Source organism: Ranitomeya imitator, chromosome 1 (assembly GCF_032444005.1).
Source record: "Ranitomeya imitator isolate aRanImi1 chromosome 1, aRanImi1.pri, whole genome shotgun sequence".
Lineage (NCBI taxonomy): Eukaryota > Metazoa > Chordata > Amphibia > Anura > Dendrobatidae > Ranitomeya > Ranitomeya imitator.
In genome coordinates this window covers 1,230,082,915-1,230,103,401 of record NC_091282.1, presented here as the reverse complement: position 1 = coordinate 1,230,103,401, position 20,487 = coordinate 1,230,082,915, and the positions used below count along the sequence as shown (strand labels likewise).

The 20,487-nt window shown below is 57.3% G+C and overlaps 1 protein-coding gene across 1 annotated transcript in view; it reads left to right on the top strand.

Annotated features, from left to right (window-relative positions):
• The window catches only part of EXOC6B (exocyst complex component 6B), a 239,086-nt gene that overhangs the window by 109,122 nt on the left and 109,477 nt on the right, over positions 1-20,487 (top strand). Inside the window, exons 9-15 of the mRNA XM_069745123.1 lie at positions 790-873; positions 1,369-1,415; positions 4,877-4,997; positions 7,085-7,156; positions 7,232-7,329; positions 7,450-7,555; positions 10,117-10,226. Coding sequence (XP_069601224.1) covers positions 790-873; positions 1,369-1,415; positions 4,877-4,997; positions 7,085-7,156; positions 7,232-7,329; positions 7,450-7,555; positions 10,117-10,226 — 638 coding nt within the window. The remainder of the gene's footprint in view (positions 1-789; positions 874-1,368; positions 1,416-4,876; positions 4,998-7,084; positions 7,157-7,231; positions 7,330-7,449; positions 7,556-10,116; positions 10,227-20,487) is intronic.

The window sequence follows — 20,487 nt, the reverse complement described above, 5'->3', positions numbered from 1 at the left end:
ATCCGTAATGTATGTACACAGTGACTGCACCAGCAGAATAGTGAGTGCAGCTCTGGAGTAGAATACAGGATGTAACTCAGGATCAGTAATGTATGTACACAGTGACTGCACCAGCAGAATAGTGAGTGCAGCTCTGGGGTATAATACAGGAGGTAACTCAGGATCAGTAGTGTAATGTATGTACACAGTGACTGCACCAGCAGAATAGTGAGTGCAGCTCTGGGGTATAATACAGGATGTAACTCAGGATCAGTAATGTAATGTATGTACACAGTGACTGCACCAGCAGAATAGTGAGTGCAGCTCTGGGGTATAATACAGGAGGTAACTCAGGATCAGTACTGTAATGTATGTACACAGTGACTGCACCAGCAGAATAGTGAGTGCAGCTCTGGAGTATAATACAGGATGTAACTCAGGATCAGTAATGTATGTACACAGTGACTGCACCAGCAGAATAGTGAGTGCAGCTCTGGAGTATAATACAGGATGTAACTCAGGATCAGTAATGTAATGTATGTACACAGTGACTGCACCAGCAGAATAGAGAGTGCAGCTCTGGAGTATAATACAGGATGTAACTCAGGATCCGTAATGTATGTACACAGTGACTGCACCAGCAGAATAGTGAGTGCAGCTCACTGGAGATAATTCTGTTGATGTTTCAGTCCAGCTTTTGTTTGTATGTAGGAAGCACAGACTCTATTCTGTAATGTCTCATTTTCTTCTTTTCCTTCCATCTTTCGGACAGTGCTCCGGGTTGCTCACCTTCTTCTCTTCTTATTTTAGTCTTCTCGGGAGGTTTTTGAGAACTACTACAGGAAGCAGAGGAGAAAGCAGGCCCGACTAGTGCTCCAGCCGCCGTCCAACATGGTAAGACCCTGAGCCCCCGTGGAGTCTCCGTCTGGTTTGCGGCTTCCTGGCCTCGTGTGTTCGGAGTTGATGTTCTGAGTGAGGCGATGCACTTTCTACCTGGTCACTCAGGACTTTGTGCTCCATCTGCTCATTTTTCTCTCACTGTCCTCATGATGAAGCTCAGAACCAAAATGCTGATTGATGGCGAGTGTCAGCCTGATGGATTTTATTAGACTGTGCTGTGGACTGTACCGGGGTACGTGGGGGATGGGCTCAGCAGCAGAACTACGTGCACGTTTGCACTTGCTGTCTGTTTTATAATTGCACTATGTTTCTATGCAAAATCACACAAGAGAAAAACGTCTCATGATTACAGAAAGTCCCGTTCAGAGGACTGGAATATCTGGTCACTGCAGGCAAAGTGCGATGTATCCCCATGTACATGTGTGCTGACACGTAACACATGAGCCCGAGCTCATCTTCTCTGAATCTTTGTACTTTTCTTTGTTGCAGCATGAGACTCTGGCCGGATACAGGAAATATTTCCATCAGATAGTGGGGTAAGTGTGCCGACCCCAGGGGGCTCCTAACAATAAGTTATGGCATTTGGTTCCTTCAGTCACTGGCTCTACTGTGTCCTGGATCAGAGCCATGTTCCTGGGTGTAGCTGGTTCCTAATGCAAGCAGTGTGTGAGAGGCAGCTGGCTACAGGTGTACCCCTGTATACTGCTGCTCTCCTCCTGCCGGCGGGCTGCTGCTGCTCTCCTCCTGCCGGCGGGCTGCTGCTGCTCTCCTCCTGCCGGCGGGCTGCTGCTGCTGCTCTCCTCCTGCCGGCGGGCTGCTGCTGCTCTCCTCCTGCCGGCGGGCTGCTGCTGCTCTCCTCCTGCCGGCGGGCTGCTGCTGCTCTCCTCCTGCCGGCGGGCTGCTGCTGCTGCTCTCCTCCTGCTGGCGGGCTGCTGCTGCTCTCCTCCTCTTGGTGCGCTGCTGCTGCTCTCCTCCTGCTGGCAGGCTGCTGCTGCTCTCCTCCTGCCGGCGGGCTGCTGCTGCTCTCCTCCTGCCGGCGGGCTGCTGCTGCTGCTCTCCTCCTGCCGGCGGGCTGCTGCTGCTCTCCTCCTCTTGGTGCGCTGCTGCTGCTCTCCTCCTGCTGGCAGGCTGCTGCTGCTCTCCTCCTCTTGGTGCGCTGCTGCTCCTCCTGCCGGCGGGCTGCTGCTGCTCTCCTCCTCTTGGTGCGCTGCTGCTGCTCTCCTCCTCTTGGTGCGCTGCTGCTGCTCTCCTCCTCTTGGTGCGCTGCTGCTGCTCTCCTCCTCTTGGTGCGCTGCTGCTGCTCTCCTCCTCTTGGTGCGCTGCTGCTGCTCTCCTCCTGCCGGCGGGCTGCTGCTGCTGCTCTCCTCCTGCCGGCGGGCTGCTGCTGCTGCTCTCCTCCTGCCGGCGGGCTGCTGCTGCTGCTCTCCTCCTGCCGGCGGGCTGCTGCTGCTGCTCTCCTCCTGCCGGCGGGCTGCTGCTGCTGCTCTCCCCCTGCCGGCGGGCTGCTGCTGCTCTCCTCCTCTTGGTGCGCTGCTGCTGCTCTACTCCTGCCGGCGGGCTGCTGCTGCTCTCCTCCTGCTGGCGGGCTGCTGCTGCTCTCCTCCTCTTGGTGCGCTGCTGCTGCTGCTCCTCCTGCCGGCGGGCTGCTGCTGCTCTCCTCCTCTTGGTGCGCTGCTGCTGCTCTCCTCCTCTTGGTGCGCTGCTGCTGCTCTCCTCCTCTTGGTGCGCTGCTGCTGCTCTCCTCCTCTTGGTGCGCTGCTGCTGCTCTCCTCCTGCCGGCGGGCTGCTGCTGCTCTCCTCCTGCCGGCGGGCTGCTGCTGCTGCTCTCCTCCTGCCGGCGGGCTGCTGCTGCTGCTCTCCTCCTGCCGGCGGGCTGCTGCTGCTGCTCTCCTCCTCTTGGTGCGCTGCTGCTGCTGCTCCTCCTGCCGGCGGGCTGCTGCTGCTCTCCTCCTCTTGGTGCGCTGCTGCTGCTCTCCTCCTCTTGGTGCGCTGCTGCTGCTCTCCTCCTCTTGGTGCGCTGCTGCTGCTCTCCTCCTCTTGGTGCGCTGCTGCTGCTCTCCTCCTGCCGGCGGGCTGCTGCTGCTCTCCTCCTGCCGGCGGGCTGCTGCTGCTGCTCTCCTCCTGCCGGCGGGCTGCTGCTGCTGCTCTCCTCCTGCCGGCGGGCTGCTGCTGCTGCTCTCCTCCTGCCGGCGGGCTGCTGCTGCTGCTCTCCTCCTGCCGGCGGGCTGCTGCTGCTGCTCTCCTCCTGCCGGTGGGCTGCTGCTGCTGCTCTCCTCCTGCCGGCGGGCTGCTGCTGCTGCTCTCCTCCTGCCGGCGGGCTGCTGCTGCTGCTCTCCTCCTGCCGGCGGGCTGCTGCTGCTGCTCTCCTCCTGCCGGCGGGCTGCTGCTGCTGCTCTCCTCCTGCCGGCGGGCTGCTGCTGCTCTCCTCCTCTTGGTGCGCTGCTGCTGCTCTCCTCCTGCCGGCAGGCTGCTGCTGCTCTCCTCCTCTTGGTGCGCTGCTGCTGCTGCTCCTCCTGCCGGCGGGCTGCTGCTGCTCTCCTCCTCTTGGTGCGCTGCTGCTGCTCTCCTCCTCTTGGTGCGCTGCTGCTGCTCTCCTCCTCTTGGTGCGCTGCTGCTGCTCTCCTCCTCTTGGTGCGCTGCTGCTGCTCTCCTCCTGCTGGTAGGCTGCTGCTGCTCTCCTCCTCTTGGTGCGCTGCTGCTCTCCTCCTGCTGGCAGGCTGCTGCTGCTGCTCTCCTCCTCTTGGTGCGCTGCTGCTGCTCTCCTCCTCTTGGTGCGCTGCTGCTGCTCTCCTCCTCTTGGTGCGCTGCTGCTGCTCTCCTCCTGTTGGCGCTGCTGCTGCTCTCCTGCCGGCGGGCTGCTGCTGCACTCCTCCTGCCGGCGGGCTGCTGCTTCACTCCTCCTGCCGGCAGGCTGCTGCTGCTCTCCTCATCTTGGTGCGCTGCTGCTGCTCCCCTCCTGCTGGTGCTGCTGCTGCTCCCCTCCTGCTGGCGCTGCTGCTGCTCCCCTCCGTCTCTTGGCGCACTGCTGCTGCTCCCCTCCTGCTGGCGCGGCTGCTGCTTCCATCGTGGCAGCACTGCTGCTGCTCCCCTCCTTCTCTTGGCACACTGCTGCTGTTCTCCTCCTGCTGGCGCTGCTGCTCTCCTCTTGGTGCGCTGCTGCTCTCCTCCTGCTGGCGCTGCTGCTGCTCTCCTCTTGGTGCGCTGCTGCTCTCCTCCTGCTGGCGCTGCTGCTGCTCTCCTCTTGGTGCGCTGCTGCTCTCCTCCTGCTGGCGCTTCTACTGCTCCCCTTCTGGCAGCGCTGCTGCTTCTCCCCTCCTCCTCTTGGCGCACTGCTGCTTCTCTCCTCCTGCTGGCGCTGCTGCTCTCCTCTTGGTGCGCTGCTGCTGCTCTCCTCCTGCTGGCGCTGCTACTGCTCCCCTCCTGGCAGCGCTGCTGCTTCTCCCCTCCTCCTCTTGGCGCACTGCTGCTGCTCTCCTCCTGCTGGCGCTGCTGCTGCTTCCATCGTGGCAGCGCTGCTGCTACTCCCCTCCTCCTCTTGGCGCACTGCTGCTGCTCTCCTCCTGCTGGCGCTGCTGCTGCTCTCCTCCTCCTCCTCTTGGCGCATTGCTGCTGTTCCTCAGTCACTTTACACCTCACTGATTTTTCACCTGCAGGATTTTATTTTACCTGATTCTCTGTCATTCTAGTAGAAATCCTGCAGAGAACTCTGGGGTTAATCTGTTACTGACCTCTAATACTTTTTTTTGCTGGGGATCTACTGATGGAAAAGGGTATAGCCAATGAAGTGGAGTTTAATAATCTTCTTGTTACCCTGCAGTCAGAGCAGAGGGGGGAGGCTCCTGCTGCAGCTAATTGTCTTCTACTCAGTCCCAGGGCTTTACGGGGCAGAAAAAATAACAAATAATATCAATCTTTTCTGTTGTGGTGACTGCTGGTTACGCTTGTCCATCCTGTCATGATGTAATCTGCTTTCCATGTTTCCTTCTGGATTTCATAGTTTTTTTGTGGTTGAGGACCACATTCTGCACACGACGGGAGGCCTTGTGAATCGCGCCTACGTCGATGAGTTATGGGATCTAGCTTTGTCGAAGACCATGGCAGCTCTGCGGACGCACTCGGTAATTTACCAGTATGCTGATTCTCTTCTGGGCTTTACTTGATATTTGCAATTCTTGAAAATGACGCCGGCTCAACACCTCCAGGCTAGGGCCTTCGGCGCTCGCTCGACACCTCCAGGCGGCATCTTTCTGCTTGACACCTCCGGTCGGCATCCCTCTGCTCGACACCTCCGGGCGACGTCCCCATGCTCGACACCTCCGGGCGGCATCCCTCTGCTCGACACCTCCGGGCAGCATCCCTCTGCTCGACACCTCCAGGCGGCATCCCTCTGCTCGACACCTCCAGGCGGCATCCCTCTGCTCGACACCTCCGGGCGGCATCCCTCTGCTCGACACCTCCGGGCGGCATCCCTCTGCTCGACACCTCCAGGCGGCATCCCTCTGCTCGACACCTCCGGGCGACGTCCCCATGCTCGACACCTCCGGGCGGCGTCCCTCTGCTCGACACCTCCGGGCGGCGTGCCTCTGCTCGACACCTCCAAGCGGCATCCCTCTGCTCGACACCTCCAGGCGGCATCCCTCTGCTCGACACCTCCGGGCGACGTCCCCATGCTCGACACCTCCGGGCGGCGTCCCTCTGCTCGACACCTCCGGGCGGCATCCCTCTGCTCGACACTTCCCGGCGGCTTCCCTCTGCTTGACACCTCCGGGCGGCGTGCCTCTGCTCGACACCTCCGGGCAGCATCCCTCTGCTCGACACCTCCAGGCGGCATCCCTCTGCTCGACACCTCCAGGCGGCATCCCTCTGCTCGACACCTCCGGGCGGTGTCCCTCTGCTCGACACTTCCAGGCGGCTTCCCTCTGCTTGACACCTCCGGGCGGCGTGCCTCTGCTCGACACCTCCGGGCGGCGTGCCTCTGCTCGACACCTCCGGGCGGCGTGCCTCTGCTCGACACCTCCGGGCGGCGTGCCTCTGCTCGACACCTCCGGGCGGCGTGCCTCTGCTCGACACCTCCGGGCGGCGTGCCTCTGCTCGACACCTCCGGGCGGCGTGCCTCTGCTCGACACCTCCGGGCGGCGTGCCTCTGCTCGACACCTCCGGGCGGCGTGCCTCTGCTCGACACCTCCGGGCGGCGTGCCTCTGCTCGACACCTCCGGGCGGTGTCCCTCTGCTCGACACTTCCAGGCGGCTTCCCTCTGCTCGACACCTCCGGGCGGCGTCCCTCTGCTCGACACCTCCGGCCGGGGTCCCTCTGCTCGACACTTCCAGGCGGCTTCCCTCTGCTCGACACCTCCGGGCGGCGTGCCTCTGCTCGACACCTCCGGGCGGCGTCCCTCTGCTCGACACCTCCGGGCGGCGTCCCTCTGCTCGACACCTCCGGGCGGCGTGCCTCTGCTCGACACCTCCGGGCGGCGTGCCTCTGCTCGACACCTCCGGGCGGCGTGCCTCTGCTCGACACCTCCGGGCGGCGTGCCTCTGCTCGACACCTCCGGGCGGCGTGCCTCTGCTCGACACCTCCGGGCGGCGTGCCTCTGCTCGACACCTCCGGGCGGCGTGCCTCTGCTCGACACCTCCGGGCGTGGGCCCTCTGCTCGACACCTTTGGGCGGGTCCTTCTGCTCCATGGCCCTCTGCTCAACACCTCCAGGCGATGGCCCTCTGCTCGACACCTCTGGGCGGCGGCCCTCTGCTCTACAACTTTGGGCGGGTCCTTCTGCTCCATGGCCCTCTGCTCGACACCTCCAGGCGATGGCCCTCTGCTCGACACCTCTGGGCGGCGGCCCTCTGCTTCATGGCCCTCTGCTCTACACCTTTGGGCGGGTCCTTCTGCTCCATGGCCCTCTGCTCGACACCTCCAGGCGATGGCCCTCTGCTCGACACCTTTGGGCGGGTCCCTCTGCTCCATGTCCCTCTGCTTGACACCTCCGGGCGGCGTCCCTCTGCTCTATGGCCCTCTGCTCGACACCTCCGGGCGGCGTCCCTCTGCTCTATGGCCCTCTGCTGGACACCTCCAGGCGGCGGCCCTCAGTAGGCCCCTTATTTCTGCTCGATGTCACATGGGGTTGTGTTCTGAGCACTGATCTGTCTGCTGGATGCACGACTCCTACGCCACTAACTTGCCTGCATGTTGCTCTTCTCTCCCGCAGTCTTACTGCTCCGATCCCAACCTGGTGCTGGATCTGAAGAACCTGATTGTGCACTTTGCGGACACGCTGCAGGTGGGCACCTGCTCCCCAGGCCTCCTCCGCCTTCCTTTCATCCTTGTACAATAATCCTATTTTCTCCGTTATTAGGGCTATGGCTTCCCGGTGAACCAGCTCTTCGACATGTTGCTGGAAGTCAGAGACCAGTATGGGGAGATCCTACTGAAGAAGTGGGCCGCGGTGTTCAGGTACATGGACACCAAGATCATGGCAGATGATTTGGATCGCTGGCACTTGCCGTGCGTCTTGCTGTGCGGGTCACTAATGATTTGTGATGAGCTAATAATAATGGTTCTCGTCTTGTGTAGGAGTATTCTTGACGCAGATAACTACAGCCCCATCCCTGTGAATGATGAGAGTGCTTACAAGAAGATCATCAGCCAGTTTCCCTTCCAGGACCCAGAGTTAGAGAAGGTAGGACGAAGAGACCCCAGATCACGAGCGTGTCGTCTCACCATGCCATGGAGCTGTCATTGCTGTGAGCGGTCTGATCCGTCCTTGAGACCTCTATGGTTACTGATGCCCGGCAGCTGTGAGCGCCCCCCTGTGGTCGGTGCTCACAGCACACCTGCAATTCAGCTACATAGCAGCGACCTGATGATTGCTGCTATGTAGCAGAGCTGATCGAGTTGTGCCAGCTTCTAGTCTCCCATGGAGGCTATTGAAGCATGGCAAAAGTAAAAAAAAAATAACACGTTTTTAAAAATATGAAAAAAATAAAAAAAATATAAAGGTTTAAATCACCCCCCTTTCGACACCATCCAAAATAAAACAATTAAAAAAAAATAAAAAATCAAACTTTCACATATTTAATATCGCCGCGTTCAGAATCGCCCGATCTATCAATAAAAAGAAGCATTAACCTGCTCGCTAAATGGCGTAGCGAGAAAAAAAAATTGAAACTCCAGAATTACGTTTTTTTGGTCACCACAACATTGCATTAAAATGCAATAACGGGCGATCAAAAGAACATATCTGCACCAAAATGGTATCACTAAAAACGCCAGCTCGACACACAAAAAATAAGCCCTCAACCGACCCCAGATCACGAAAAATGGAGACGCTACGGGTATCGGAAAATGACGCAAATTTTTTTTTTTTAAGCAAAGTTTTGAATTTTTTTCACCACTTAGATAAAAAATAACCTAGTCATGTTAGGTGTCTATGAACTTGTAATGACCTGGAGAATCATAATGGCAGGTCAGTTTTAGCATTTAGTGAACCTAGCAAAAAAGCCAAACAAAAAACAAGTGTGGGATTGCACTTTGTTTGCACTTTCACCGTACTTGTAATTTTTTTTCCCATTTTCTAGTACAGGACATGGTAAAACCAATGGTATCATTCAAAAGTACAACTCGTCCTGCAAAAAATAAGCTCTCACATGGCCAAATTGACAGAAAAATAAAAAAGTTATGGCTCTGGGAAGGAGGGGAGCGAAAAACGAAAACACAAAAACGAAAAAGGGCCGTGGCGGGAAAGGGTTAAAGTAATTTCTACATCTGTGGTTATAATAAGCTGAGTGAAGCTCCGGAAAAGACAGAGGAAAGTTAAGACGGCGTACACATTAGATGGCTGTCAGCCGCTCATTGGCCCGGCAGCCATCTCCGCCAACTCTCCCATACACAGGAGCGACTGCTCGGCCCGAGCGCCTGTGTTCTCTATGAGAAAGCTGCCGACTGTCACATCGGACGGCGGCTAATCTCAGGGAGAACAATGGGGTCAGCAGTCTGATGTGTGATCGACCTGACCATCGCGCCCCCATACAGGATACACCGTCGGCTGAGCCTCTGAATATTGGTGGGATCGGGCAGCTTTGGCCTAATGCGTATGGAGACCATTGTAAACTTTGGCCCCGCCTCCTTGGCGCACCCCATAAGCCCCACCCCTAAGCAACGCCCTCAACCACGCCCCCTTCAGTCGCGAGCCAGCTCCAAACTGAGCATAAGAGAAGACGTGTTCTCTTCAGGATTTCTACAAATATGGCGCTGCCTGTCATTTATTTCTGGGGTTAGTTTCCCTTTAAGTGGAAGAGAAGCTTTACTGCTATTGTGGAGCTGTGCAACCGGACTGTTGGGGCACATCTGGGGGGGGGGGGGCACATCTCAGGGGCATATCTCGGGGGGGGCCACATCTCAGGGGGCATATCTCGGGGGGGGGGGGGGCACATCTCAGGGGCATATCTCGGGGGGGGGGGGGGGGGGGGGGGGCCACATCTCAGGGGGCATATCTTGGTGGGCCATATCTCGGGGGGCCACATCTAAGGGGCATATCTCGGTGGGCCACATCTCAGGGGGGGGGAGGGGGCATATCTTGGTGGGCCACATCTCAGGGGCATATCTTGGTGGGCCACATCTCAGGGGCATATCGGTGGGCCACATCTCAGGGGCATATCGGTGGGCCACATCTCAGGGGCATATCTTGGTGGGCCATATCTCGGGGGGCATATCTTGGTGGGCCATATCTCGGGGGGCCACATCTAAGGGGCATATCTCGGTGGGCCACATCTCAGGGGGGGGGAGGGGGCATATCTTGGTGGGCCACATCTCAGGGGCATATCGGTGGGACACATCTCAGGGGCATATCGGTGGGACACATCTCAGGGGCATATCGGTGGGCCACATCTCAGGGGCATATCTTGGTGGGCCACATCTCAGGGGGGGGGGGCATATCTTGGTGGGGCATATCTTGGTGGGCCATATCTCAGGGGGTGGGGCATATCTTGTTGGGCCATATCTCAGGGGGTGGGGCATATCTTGGTGGGCCATATCTCAGGGGGTGGGGCATATCTCGGGGGGCATATCTTGGTGGTCCATATCTCAGGGGGTGGGCCACATCTCGGGGGGGCCACATCTCGGGGGGCATATCTTGGTGGGCACATCTAGGTGAGCACCCAAGCGGCAGTCTAAACCCTATAGACTTCAGACGCTCCTCCGCCATTTCTCCTGATTTATACCTGATCTATTTCTTGTTTGCAGCAACAGTTTCCCAAAAAGTTCCCCTTCTCCGAATTTGTTCCTAAGATCTACTGTCAGATCAAAGAATTCATCTACGCCTGCCTGAAGTTCTCCGAAGACTTACACCTGAGGTGAGGAGTCTGATGGTCTGGAAGAGGAAACTGAGCCAAAGGGCTCGCAATATGTGATGTTCCCTGTAACATGTCCCTGTCATGTCACATCGTGCCTCTCCTGTGCCTGGCCATGTCACATCGTGCCTCTCCTGTGCCCGGCCATGTATCGTGCCTCTCCTGTACCTGGCCATGTCACATCGTGCCTCTCCTGTGCCTGACCATGTCACATCATGCCTCTCCTGTGCCCGGCCATGTCACATCGTGCCTCTCCTGTGCCCGGCCATGTCACATCATGCCTCTCCTGTGCCTGGCCATGTCACATCGTGCCTCTCCTGTGCCTGGCCATGTCACATCGTGCCTCTCCTGTGCCTGGCCATGTCACATCGTGCCTCTCCTGTGCCTGGCCATGTCACATCGTGCCTCTCCTGTGCCTGGCCATGTCACATCGTGCCTCTCCTGTGCCCGACCATGTCACATCGTGCCTCTCCTGTGCCCGGCCATGTCACATCGTGCCTCTCCTGTGCCCGGCCATGTCACATCGTGCCTCTCCTGTACCTGGCCATGTCACATCGTGCCTCTCCTGTGCCTGGCCATGTCACATCGTGCCTCTCCTGTGCCTGGCCATGTCACATCGTGCCTCTCCTGTGCCCGACCATGTCACATCGTGCCTCTCCTGTACCTGGCCATGTCACATCGTGCCTCTCCTGTGCCCGGCCTTGTCACATTGTGCCTCTCCTGTGCCCGACCATGTCACATCGTGCCTCTCCTGTGCCTGGCCATGTCACATCGTGCCTCTCCTGTGCCTGGCCATGTCACATCGTGCCTCTCCTGTGGCCGACCATGTCACATCGTGCCTCTCCTGTGCCCGGCCATGTCACATCGTGCCTCTCCTGTGCCCGACCATGTCACATCGTGCCTCTCCTGTGGCCGACCATGTCACATCGTGCCTCTCCTGTGCCCGGCCATGTCACATCGTGCCTCTCCTGTGCCCGACCATGTCACATCGTGCCTCTCCTGTGCCCGACCATGTCACATCGTGCCTCTCCTGTGGCCGACCATGTCACATCGTGCCTCTCCTGTGCCCGGCCATGTCACATCGTGCCTCTCCTGTGCCCGACCATGTCACATCGTGCCTCTCCTGTGCCCGACCATGTCACATCGTGCCTCTCCTGTGGCCGACCATGTCACATCGTGCCTCTCCTGTGCCCGGCCATGTCACATCGTGCCTCTCCTGTGCCCGGCCATGTCACATCGTGCCTCTCCTGTACCTGGCCATGTCACATCGTGCCTCTCCTGTGCCCGGCCTTGTCACATCGTGCCTCTCCTGTACCTGGCCATGTCACATCGTGCCTCTCCTGTGCCCGACCATGTCACATCGTGCCTCTCCTGTGCCTGGCCATGTCACATCGTGCCTCTCCTGTGCCTGGCCATGTCACATCGTGCCTCTCCTGTGCCCGACCATGTCACATCGTGCCTCTCCTGTGCCCGGCCATGTCACATCGTGCCTCTCCTGTGCCTGGCCATGTCACATCGTACCTCTCCTGTGCCCTGTCATGTCACATCGTACCTCTCCTGTGCCTGGCCATGTCACATTGTGCCTCTCCTGTGCCCGACCATGTCACATCGTGCCTCTCCTGTGCCCGATCATGTTGCATGGTGCCCCTCCTGTGCCCGATCATGTTGCATGGTGCCCCTCCTGTGCCCGACCATGTTGCATGGTGCCCCTCCTGTGCCCGATCATGTTGCATGGTGCCCCTCCTGTGCCCGATCATGTTGCATGGTGCCCCTCCTGTGCCCGACCATGTTGCATGGTGCCCCTCCTGTGCCCGACCATGTTGTATCGTGCCCCTCCTGTGCCCGGCCATGTTGTATCGTGCCCCTCCTGTGCCCGGCCATGTTGCATCGTGCCCCTCCTGTGCCCGGCCATGTTGTATCGTGCCTCTCCTGTGCCCGGCCATGTTGCATGGTTCCCCTCCTGTGCCCAGCCATGTCATATTCTGCTTGGTCATGTCACATTTTGCCGTCCTGTGCCCGGCTATGTCATATTCTACCTGGGTCACATTTTTCCGTCCTGTGCCCGGCTATGTCATATTCTGCCCGGCTGTGTCACATTTTGCCGTCCTGTGTCCGGCTATGTCATATTCTGCTTGGTCATGTCACATTTTGCCGTCCTGTGCCCGGCTATGTCAGATTCTACCTGGGTCACATTTTGCCGTCCTGTGCCCAGCTATGTCAGATTCTACCCGGCTGGGTCACATTTTGCCGTCCTGTGCCCGGCTATGTCATATTCTACCTGGCTGGGTCACATTTTGCCGTCCTGTGCCCGGCTATGTCATATTCTACCTTGCTGGGTCACATTTTGCCGTCCTGTGCCCGGCTATGTCATATTCTACCTTGCTGGGTCACATTTTGCCGTCCTGTGCCCGGCTTTGTCATATTCTACCTGGCTGGGTCACATTTTGCCGTCCTGTGCCCGACCATGTCACATCGTGCCTCTCCTGTGCCCGATCATGTTGCATGGTGCCCCTCCTGTGCCCGATCATGTTGCATGGTGCCCCTCCTGTGCCCGACCATGTTGCATGGTGCCCCTCCTGTGCCCGACCATGTTGCATGGTGCCCCTCCTGTGCCCGACCATGTTGTATCGTGCCCCTCCTGTGCCCGGCCATGTTGTATCGTGCCCCTCCTGTGCCCGGCCATGTTGCATCGTGCCCCTCCTGTGCCCGACCATGTTGCATGGTTCCCCTCCTGTGCCCAGCCATGTCATATTCTGCTTGGTCATGTCACATTTTGCCGTCCTGTGCCCGGCTATGTCATATTCTACCTGGGTCACATTTTGCCGTCCTGTGCCCGGCTATGTCAGATTCTACCTGGCTGGGTCACATTTTGCCGTCCTGTGCCCGGCTATGTCATATTCTACCCGGCTGGGTCACATTTTGCCGTCCTGTGCCCGGCTATGTCATATTCTACCTGGCTGGGTCAAATTTTGCCATCCTGTGCCCGGCTATGTCATATTCTACCTGGCTGGGTCACATTTTGCCATCCTGTGTCCGGCTATGTCAGATTCTACCTGGCTGTGTCACATTTTGCCGTCCTGTGCCCGGCTATGTCAGATTCTACCTGGCTGGGTCACATTTTGCCGTCCTGTGTCCGGCTATGTCAGATTCTACCTGGCTGGGTCACATTTTGCCGTCCTGTGCCCGGCTATGTCAGATTCTACCTGGCTGGGTCACATTTTGCCGTCCTGTGCCCGGCTATGTCATATTCTGCCCGGCTTTGTCACATTTTGCCGTCCTGTGCCCGGCTATGTCAGATTCTACCTGGCTGGGTCACATTTTGCCGTCCTGTGCCCGGCTATGTCAGATTCTACCTGGCTGGGTCACATTTTGCTGTCCTGTGCCCGGCTATGTCAGATTCTACCTGGCTGTGTCACATTTTGCAGTCCTGTGCCCGGCTATGTCAGATTCTACCTGGCTGGGTCACATTTCGCCGTCCTGTGCCCGGCTATGTCAGATTCTACCCGGCTGGGTCACATTTTGCCGTCCTGTGCCCGGCTATGTCATATTATAACTGGCTGGGTCACATTTCGCCGTCCTGTGCCCGGCTATGTCAGATTCTACCTGGCTGGGTCACATTTTGCCGTCCTGTGCCCGGCTATGTCATATTCTACCCGGCTGGGTCACATTTTGCCGTCCTGTGTCCGGCTATGTCATATTCTGCCTGGCTGGGTCACATTTTGCCGTCCTGTGCCCGGCTATGTCAGATTCTACCTGGCTGGGTCACATTTTGCCGTCCTGTGCCCGGCTATGTCATATTCTGCCCGGCTGTGTCACATTTTGCCGTCCTGTGTCCGGCTATGTCATATTCTGCCTGGCTGGGTCACATTTTGCCGTCCTGTGCCCGGCTATGTCATATTCTACCTTGCTGGGTCACATTTTGCTGTCCTGTGCCCGGCTATGTCACATCATGCCTCTCCTGTGCCTGGCCATGTCACATCGTACCTCTCCTCTGCCCTGTCATGTCACATCGTACCTCTCCTGTGCCTGGCCATTTCACATCGTACCTCTCCTGTGCCCGACCATGTCACATCGTACCTCTCCTGTGCCTGGCCATGTCACATCGTGCCTCTCCTGTGCCCGACCATGTCACATCGTACCTCTCCTGTGCCCTGTCATGTCACATCGTGCCTCTCCTGTACCTGGCCATGTCACATCGTGCCTCTCCTGTGCCCGATCATGTTGCATGGTGCCTCTCCTGTGCCCGGCCATGTCACATCGTGCCTCTCCTGTGCCCGGCCATGTCACATCGTGCCTCTCCTGTGCCCGGCCATGTCACATCGTGCCTCTCCTGTGCCCGGCCATGTCACATCGTGCCTCTCCTGTGCCCGATCATGTTGCATGGTGCCCCTCCTGTGCCCGATCATGTTGCATGGTGCCCCTCCTGTGCCCGATCATGTTGCATGGTGCCCCTCCTGTGCCCGACCATGTTGCATGGTGCCCTCCCTGTGCCCGACCATGTTGCATGGTGCCCCTCCTGTGCCCGACCATGTTGCATGGTGCCCCTCCTGTGCCCGACCATGTTGCATGGTGCCCCTCCTGTGCCCGACCATGTTGCATGGTGCCCCTCCTGTGCCCGACCATGTTGTATTGTGCCCCTCCTGTGCCTGGCCATGTTGTATCGTGCCCCTCCTGTGCCCGGCCATGTTGCATGGTTCCCCTCCTGTGCCCAGCCATGTCATATTCTGCTTGGTCATGTCACATTTTGCCGTCCTGTGCCCAGCTATGTCAGATTCTACCTGGGTCACATTTTGCCGTCCTGTGCCCGGCTATGTCAGATTCTACCCGGCTGGGTCACATTTTGCCGTCCTGTGCCCGGCTATGTCATATTCTACCTGGCTGGGTCACATTTTGCCGTCCTGTGCCCGGCTATGTCATATTCTACCTTGCTGGGTCACATTTTGCCGTCCTGTGCCCGGCTTTGTCATATTCTACCTGGCTGGGTCACATTTTGCCGTCCTGTGCCCGGCTATGTCACATCATGCCTCTCTTGTGCCCGACCATGTCACATCGTACCTCTCCTGTGCCCTGTCATGTCACATCGTACCTCTCCTGTGCCTGGCCATGTCACATCGTACCTCTCCTGTGCCCGACCATGTCACATTGTGCCTCTCCTGTGCCTGGCCATGTCACATCGTGCCTCTCCTGTACCTGGCCATGTCACATCGTGCCTCTCCTGTGCCCGGCCATGTCACATCGTGCCTCTCCTGTGCCCGGCCATGTCACATCGTGCCTCTCCTGTGCCCGGCCATGTCACATCGTGCCTCTCCTGTGCCCGGCCATGTCACATTGTGCCTCTCCTGTGCCCGGCCATGTCACATTGTGCCTCTCCTGTGCCCGGCCATGTCACATTGTGCCTCTCCTGTGCCCGGCCATGTCATATTCTGCTTGGTCATGTCACATTTTGCCGTCCTGTGCCCAGCTATGTCAGATTCCGCCCGGCTGTGTCACATTTTGCCATCCAGTGCCTAGCCATGTCACCTCATGCCACTCCTGTGCAAGGCTATATCATATTCTACCCGGCCATGTCACCTCAAGCCCCTCCTGTGCCCGGCTATGTCATATTCTACCTGGCTGGGTCACATTTTGCCGTCCTGTGCCCGGCCATGTCATATTCTACCCGGCTGGGTCACATTTTGCCGTCCTGTGCCCGGCTATGTCATATTCTACCCGGCTGGGTCACATTTTGCCGTCCTGTGCCCGGCTATGTCATATTCTACCTGGGTCACATTTTGCCGTCCTGTGCCCGGCTATGTCATATTCTGCCCGGCTGTGTCACATTTTGCCATCCTGTGCCCGGCTATGTCATATTCTACCTGGGTCACATTTTGCCGTCCTGTGCCCGGCTATGTCATATTCTGCCTGGCTGGGTCACATTTTGCCATCCTGTGCCCGGCTATGTCATATTCTACCTGGGTCACATTTTGCCGTCCTGTGCCCGGCTATGTCATATTCTACCCGGCTGTGTCACATTTTGCCGTCCTGTGCCCGGCTATGTCATATTCTGCCCGGCTGTGTCACATTTTGCCGTCCTGTGCCCGGCTATGTCATATTCTGCCTGGCTGGGTCACATTTTGCCGTCCTGTGCCCGGCTATGTCATATTCTGCCTGGCTGGGTCACATTTTGCCGTCCTGTGCCCAGCTATGTCATATTCTACCTGGCTGGGTCACATTTTGCCGTCCTGTGCCCGGCTATGTCATATTCTGCCTGGCTAGGTCACATTTTGCCGTCCTGTGCCCGGCTATGTCATATTCTAACTGGCTGGGTCACATTTTGCCGTCCTGTGCTCGGCTATGTCATATTCTACCTGGCTGGGTCACATTTTGCCGTCCTGTGCCCGGCTATGTCAGATTCTACCTGGCTGGGTCACATTTTGCCGTCCTGTGCCCGGCTATGTCATATTCTACCTGGCTGGGTCACATTTTGCCGTCCTGTGCTCGGCTATGTCATATTCTACCTGGCTGGGTCACATTTTGCCGTCCTGTGCCCGGCTATGTCATATTCTGCCTGGCTAGGTCACATTTTGCCGTCCTGTGCCCGGCTATGTCATATTCTACCTGGCTGGGTCACATTTTGCCGTCCTGTGCTCGGCTATGTCATATTCTACCTGGCTGGGTCACATTTTGCCGTCCTGTGCCCGGCTATGTCAGATTCTACCTGGCTGGGTCACATTTTGCCGTCCTGTGCCCGGCTATGTCATATTCTGCCCGCCTGTGTCACATTTTGCCGTCCTGTGCCCGGCTATGTCATATTCTGCCCGGCTGTGTCACATTTTGCCGTCCTGTGCCCGGCTATGTCATATTCTGCCTGGCTGGGTCACATTTTGCCGTCCTGTGCCCGGCTATGTCATATTCTACCTGGCTGGGTCACATTTTGCCGTCCTGTGCCCGGCTATGTCATATTCTACCCGGCTGGGTCACATTTTGCCGTCCTGTGCCCGGCTGTGTCATATTCTGCCTGGCTGGGTCACATTTTGCCGTCCTGTGCCCGGCTATGTCATATTCTGCCTGGCTGGGTCACATTTTGCCGTCCTGTACCCGGCTATGTCATATTATAACTGGCTGGGTCACATTTTGCCGTCCTGTGCCCGGCTATGTCATATTCTGCCTGGCTGGGTCACATTTTGCCGTCCTGTGCCCAGCTATGTCATATTCTACCTGGGTCACATTTTGCCGTCCTGTGCCCGGCTATGTCATATTCTACCTGGCTGGGTCACATTTTGCCGTCCTGTGCCCGGCTATGTCATATTCTACCTGGCTGGGTCACATTTTGCCGTCCTGTGCCCGGCTATGTCATATTCTACCTGGGTCACATTTTGCCGTCCTGTGCCCAGCTATGTCATATTCTGCCCGGCTGTGTCACATTTTGCCGTCCTGTGCCCGGCTATGTCATATTCTACCTGGGTCACATTTTGCCGTCCTGTGCCCGGTTATGTCAGATTCTACCTGGGTCACATTTTGTCGTCCTGTGCCCGGCTATGTCATATTCTACCTGGGTCACATTTTGCCGTCCTGTGCCCGGTTATGTCAGATTCTACCTGGGTCACATTTTGTCGTCCTGTGCCCGGCTATGTCATATTCTACCTGGGTCACATTTTGCCGTCCTGTGCCCGGCTATGTCAGATTCTACCTGGCTGGGTCACATTTTGCCGTCCTGTGCCCGGCTATGTCATATTCTGCCTGGCTGGGTCACATTTTGCCGTCCTGTGCCCGGCTATGTCATATTCTGCCTGGCTGGGTCACATTTTGCCGTCCTGTGCTCGGCTATGTCATATTCTACCTGGCTGGGTCACATTTTGCCGTCCTGTGCCCAGCTATGTCATATTCTACCTGGGTCACATTTTGCCGTCCTGTGCCCGGCTATGTCAGATTCTGCCTGGCTGGGTCACATTTTGCCGTCCTGTGCCCGGCTATGTCATATTCTACCTGGCTGGGTCACATTTTGCCGTCCTGTGCCCGGCTATGTCATATTCTACCTGGCTGGGTCACATTTTGCCGTCCTGTGCCCGGCTATGTCATATTCTACCTGGGTCACATTTTGCCGTCCTGTGCCCGGCTATGTCAGATTCTACCTGGCTGGGTCACATTTTGCCGTCCTGTGCCCGGCTATGTCATATTCTACCTGGCTGGGTCACATTTTGCCGTCCTGTGCTCGGCTATGTCATATTCTACCTGGCTGGGTCACATTTTGCCGTCCTGTGCCCGGCTATGTCAGATTCTACCTGGCTGGGTCACATTTTGCCGTCCTGTGCCCGGCTATGTCATATTCTACCTGGCTGGGTCACATTTTGCCGTCCTGTGCCCGGCTATGTCAGATTCTACCTGGCTGGGTCACATTTTGCCGTCCTGTGCCCGGCTATGTCATATTCTGCCCGCCTGTGTCACATTTTGCCGTCCTGTGCCCGGCTATGTCATATTCTGCCCGGCTGTGTCACATTTTGCCGTCCTGTGCCCGGCTATGTCATATTCTGCCTGGCTGGGTCACATTTTGCCGTCCTGTGCCCGGCTATGTCATATTCTACCTGGCTGGGTCACATTTTGCCGTCCTGTGCCCGGCTATGTCATATTCTACCTGGCTGTGTCACATTTTGCCGTCCTGTGCCCGGCTATGTCATATTATAACTGGCTGGGTCACATTTTGCCGTCCTGTGCCCAGCTATGTCATATTCTACCTGGCTGTGTCACATTTTGCCGTCCTGTGCCCGGCTATGTCATATTATAACTGGCTGGGTCACATTTTGCCGTCCTGTGCCCAGCTATGTCATATTCTACCTGGCTGGGTCACATTTTGCCGTCCTGTGCCCAGCTATGTCATATTCTACCTGGGTCACATTTTGCCGTCCTGTGCCCGGTTATGTCAGATTCTACCTGGCTGGGTCACATTTTGCCGTCCTGTGCCCAGCTATGTCATATTATAACTGGCTGGGTCACATTTTGCCGTCCTGTGCCCGGCTATGTCATATTCTGCCTGGCTGGGTCACATTTTGCCGTCCTGTGCCCGGCTATGTCATATTCTACCTGGGTCACATTTTGCCGTCCTGTGCCCGGCTATGTCATATTCTACCTGGCTGGGTCACATTTTGCCGTCCTGTGCCCGGCTATGTCATATTCTACCTGGCTGGGTCACATTTTGCCGTCCTGTGCCCGGCTATGTCATATTCTACCTGGGTCACATTTTGCCGTCCTGTGCCCGGTTATGTCAGATTCTACCTGGGTCACATTTTGTCGTCCTGTGCCCGGCTATGTCATATTCTACCTGGGTCACATTTTGTCGTCCTGTGCCCGGCTATGTCATATTCTACCTGGGTCACATTTTGCCGTCCTGTGCCCGGCTATGTCAGATTCTACCTGGCTGGGTCACATTTTGCCGTCCTGTGCCCGGCTATGTCATATTCTGCCTGGCTGGGTCACATTTTGCCGTCCTGTGCCCGGCTATGTCATATTCTACCTGGCTGGGTCACATTTTGCCGTCCTGTGCCCGGCTATGTCATATTCTGCCTGGCTGGGTCACATTTTGCCGTCCTGTGCCCGGCTATGTCATATTCTACCTGGCTGGGTCACATTTTGCCGTCCTGTGCCCGGCTATGTCATATTCTGCCTGGCTGGGTCACATTTTGCCGTCCTGTGCCCGGCTATGTCATATTCTACCTGGGTCACATTTTGCCGTCCTGTGCCCGGCTATGTCATATTCTGCCTGGCTGGCTCACATTTTGCCGTCCTGTGCCCGGCTATGTCAGATTCTACCTGGCTGGGTCACATTTTGTCGTCCTGTGCCCGGTTATGTCAGATTCTACCTGGCTGGGTCACATTTTGCCGTCCTGTGCCCGGCTATGTCATATTCTACCTGGGTCACATTTTGCCGTCCTGTGCCCGGTTATGTCAGATTCTACCTGGCTGGGTCACATTTTGCCGTCCTGTGCCCGGCTATGTCATATTCTACCTGGGTCACATTTTGCCGTCCTGTGCCCGGCTATGTCATATTCTACCTGGCTGTGTCACATTTTGTCGTCCTGTGCCCGGCTATGTCATATTCTACCTGGGTCACATTTTGCCGTCCTGTGCCCGGCTATGTCATATTCTACCTGGCTGGGTCACATTTTGCCGTCCTGTGCCCGGCTATTTCATATTCTGCCTGGCTGTGTCACATTTTGCCGTCCTGTGCCCGGCTATGTCATATTCTACCTGGCTGGGTCACATTTTTCCGTCCTGTGCCCGGCTATGTCAG